This window comes from Antedon bifida, chromosome 5, assembly GCF_963402885.1.
Source record: "Antedon bifida chromosome 5, ecAntBifi1.1, whole genome shotgun sequence".
NCBI classification, from domain to species: domain Eukaryota; kingdom Metazoa; phylum Echinodermata; class Crinoidea; order Comatulida; family Antedonidae; genus Antedon; species Antedon bifida.
This window is the reverse complement of record NC_136230.1, coordinates 17557483-17561326: the sequence shown is the minus strand read 5'-3', so window position 1 is coordinate 17561326 and position 3844 is coordinate 17557483. Positions and strand designations below refer to the sequence as shown.

At 29.8% G+C, this 3844-nt stretch overlaps 1 protein-coding gene across 1 annotated transcript; it reads left to right on the top strand.

The window, feature by feature from the left end:
* Positions 1 to 267: 267 nt before the first annotated feature.
* Positions 268 to 3628, top strand: LOC144843380 (pentraxin fusion protein-like). Its single transcript, XM_078700167.1, has 6 exons — positions 268 to 382; positions 952 to 1161; positions 1497 to 1625; positions 1773 to 1868; positions 2284 to 2496; positions 3178 to 3628. The coding sequence occupies exons 1-6, from the start codon at positions 268 to 270 to the stop codon at positions 3186 to 3188; spliced, it is 774 nt and encodes a 257-aa protein (XP_078556293.1). The 3' UTR covers positions 3189 to 3628.
* Positions 3629 to 3844: the final 216 nt, after the last annotated feature.

The following is a 3844-nucleotide window of genomic DNA, read 5'->3' as shown; positions in this document are numbered from 1 at the left end:
TTTTGAAAGTTCATTTTTTTCTGAGAGCACGCGACTTATGGCTGTTGGCCTTGTTTAGTTTGAATTACATTTCTGATGTTCATGTTTGTTCATGATAGTTCATGTTATTATTTGACAATGACAACGTTTTATTGTTTTCATTTTGCCAATGTATGGAACTGTTTATATTACAAAAACAGAAACTGACTTTTTTGTTTCCGGAACATATTTAGGCCTACTGTAATTCCATAAAAATTATCTTACATAATAGTCTATAAGAGTATTATCATGCACTTTTATTCAACAGCTTGTGGAGATGAAAAAAATCCTTGGTGGTATGCGCAGTTAGATTCATCGAAACCTATTTCTAAAGTTGTGATATATAACAGAGAAGACTGTTGTGGTAAGACATCCTGTTCTAAAAAGTAGAAGTTATAAGTAAACATACATTTGTGGTAAAAATAATTACATACATGGCTCGTGTTTTAATAACAATATAATTCATTGTTTGAAGGTTTGCATGGCAAAATCAATATTTTGATATAAAGTTAAACCACGTTTAGATCAATATACTTCGAGCGTCCTCAGGAGTGAGAATGATTTTGTGATTCTCACTCATGAGGACTATCGAAGTATATTGATTGAAACGTCGAGAAACTCAACAGTTCTTTTCAGAATTACTATATAACGTGGTACAAACTTTATAATATAAAAAATCAGGTCGAAGTGTGATAAATTGGAGTCATGTGAAATATTAAAATTGTACATGTAAGCCTAGTATAACATTTAATGTATAAATCAATTAATACTAAAAACAATGCGAAGCGTTCTTTCATGTTTTACTAAGGATCCATAGTTTTACACACGGAAATGCTTGTCGGTTGATCTTCTGATTACGGAGGTGCTTTTGAAAATAAACATAGTAAATGTAATACTCTTTATAAAATATGTATGACAATTTCTTTAAAATAGGTGAAAGGTTAATTGGTGCTGAAATTCGAGTTGGAGATGACAACAAGTCACCCTTTAATGAAAATGCACAATGTGGAGCTACTCTTACATCAGCTATGATTGGTTCAAACCCCATTGAAGTTATATGTAACAAGCCAATCAAAGGAAAGTACATTAGTGTTCGTCTTCCTGGAAAAAAATGTCTTACTCTCTGTGAAGTTGAAATTTATGGTAGGAATATTTGTCATAAAACGATACTGAATATTTCTAATATATAATTCATATTCTAAATCGCAGTTTTAAACATCTCATTAAACTCAGCTACTCAATTATTTTGAAACATATTCATGTCAAACAAACGTGGTTTTAACGGGATGCGAGTCGTTTGCAGGCATGTTCCTTTTTTTCTATATATAGTATTTAAACTATATAATAATAAAGCAAACAATAATACAACAAATAAGTAGAAAAATAAACAAAATAAAAATTATAGAAATAAACTAATGGACAACGATTTGATTTAATTTTATCTCAAAGCACCAATATTTTCTTACTCAATATTTTAGAGAGTGTATTAGTGACCCACTTTGTAGGAGCGAAACAAAGTTCAACACGTGGCGCAGGAGGTGACGCTAATAGGGCCATTGATGGAAACACAAATTCAATATTTAATCAAAATTCATGTTCCCACACTGGTATGTATACGACCATTTTATTATTTATATTAGGCCTATTTGAATAATATACTGCTGTAGTGAATGTGAATTTAAGTAAAATCGGAACGATCTTCAACCATGCTACAATAATATGTTTAAATCTGTTTTGATGGGTTTTTTCAAAAGCCGGTGAAAGTGACAAAAATCCTTGGTGGTATGCCGATTTAGGAACTCCGAAACCTATTTCAAAGATTGTTTTATATAACAGACAAGACTGTTGTGGTAAGTAAGACCATGGAAATGATATAGTTCACTATAATATGGTAAGGCACAGTTCTATGGGTTTTATAAAATAGAAGTACACGTTTGAAGTAATGTTATCGCTAAAGACAACTCTTTAAGTTAACAATAATAATCAAACCTTAGACATACAGACATAAAGGGAACTGTCCTAACTTACGTCATCACTTCCTGCTTTATCATTTGATTCGATTTGATCTCTACGGTTACTGTATTAACAAGTTGGGAAAGGAAATGGCACTGTATTTGATATTTTAATCTCTCTATACATTATGATAATAAGATTTTTAGTTATAACGGGTACTGTGTGGTTAGCAGGAATAGTAGTAAATGTTTTATTTATTTGAAAATAATAAGCTAAATTCTAATTATACCTTTATATATTTTTTCTAACCAGCTGACAGGTTAATTGATGCTCAAATTCGTGTTGGCAACACAAGCAAGTCCCCTTTTACTGATAATGTCCCATGCGGCAGTACTGTAACATCAACTATGATTGAGTCAAATCCCATCGAAATTGTATGTAACAAACCAATCACAGGACAGTACATCACTGTATATCTCCCAGGAACAAAGATTCTCACTATTTGTGAAGTTGAAGTTTACGCAGGTAGGAAAAACAACGTTCGGGTCCTACATGAACAATAATTATAACTCTGGTCTATACAGCTTTGTAACTTTACTTCAAAATTGTCGATATGTTATTAATTAAGTTAACTTAGGGTAAATTAATTTGCATGTTTATTTATATTTGAAATAATTATTTCTTTACACATTAAATTACTCAAAATCAAAATAAATTGCAGTATTATTGAATTTGAATAATACTACACCTAACCTTATTATCATTATCATTATAATTATTATTATCATTGTCATTATCATTATTATTATTATTATTATTATTATTATTAATATTATTATCATTATCATTATTATATAATATATAATAAATTGCGCGTGTAGAGAGCGACAGTGGGTGTGTTATTTAATATTCATGCCCATTTTGAAGATACGATAACTCGATATTTGATGAATCTTTTATGACGTCACTGATTTATCGATAGTCATAATAAAGAAGCATAAAAACACATTCCAAGTGGGGAAATGTGAGGAATTTAGACGTCCTACGCTATTGTATACAAAATGGTGAATAATTGTCAATGTAATGTAAACCTTCCATGATTTCGATTACTTTGAGTTTCGTTTGACTGTCTTAGATACCGAAATAATAAATACAATGTTGTGTCAGTATGAAAGGATTTACACTGTATGTTTCTTTATTCTACAGGTATTTGGTAAGCAACCATTACAAAACAGAAGAATTACAACTATGCATACTATATTTACTTTAGAAACATAATTGGTAGGCGAACATACGAATTGGCGATAGGCCTTTTTTGTCAACTTTTTTTTATCCATCAACAAAAGAATTTAAGCTTTTTAAGTTTTTTTTTTATAATCAATCGAACTATTTAAGATTTGAAAGATGAATATGTAATGTTTTGCGTTTTGTTTATTAAGCAACCATCACGTATTATGGCAAAGATTATGAATGGAAAATGTTTAGTTTAAACAACACATTTAATTTGTTTTTTTTAAATTTGATTATTAACAAAATGAAAGAAGATTTGAACAAATATTTTCATCTTTTAGAGTGATAGGCCTACGTTTACAATTACTTATTGTCATGGTAAATTTAAATTGACGTGAAAGTAGCATACTTTATTATAAAAATATATTTCCCAACTGCAATAATAAAGTTTATAAATGATTATTTTGTATTTCGTGTTTTTTTACAATGTACTGTACCAAACACAGACGGTAATAACGTACCTAGCATGGGGCCTAGATGTTATTCTTCTGGCCTACTGTACAGATACCGCATTATTTAGGCTAAATAAAACCATTGAGCAAACATTTGTATCAACTTACTAAAAATCTAATTCAGCATAATA

Bases quoted from the DNA above. Each gene is read 5' to 3' on its own strand.
- LOC144843380 (XM_078700167.1), top strand. From the start codon at position 268: ATGCACTTTTATTCAACAGCTTGTGGAGATGAAAAAAATCCTTGGTGG. The intron at 383-951 runs GTAAGACATCCT...TCTTTAAAATAG, and splicing joins TAACAGAGAAGACTGTTGTG to GTGAAAGGTTAATTGGTGCT. The intron at 1,162-1,496 runs GTAGGAATATTT...TCAATATTTTAG, and splicing joins CTGTGAAGTTGAAATTTATG to AGAGTGTATTAGTGACCCAC.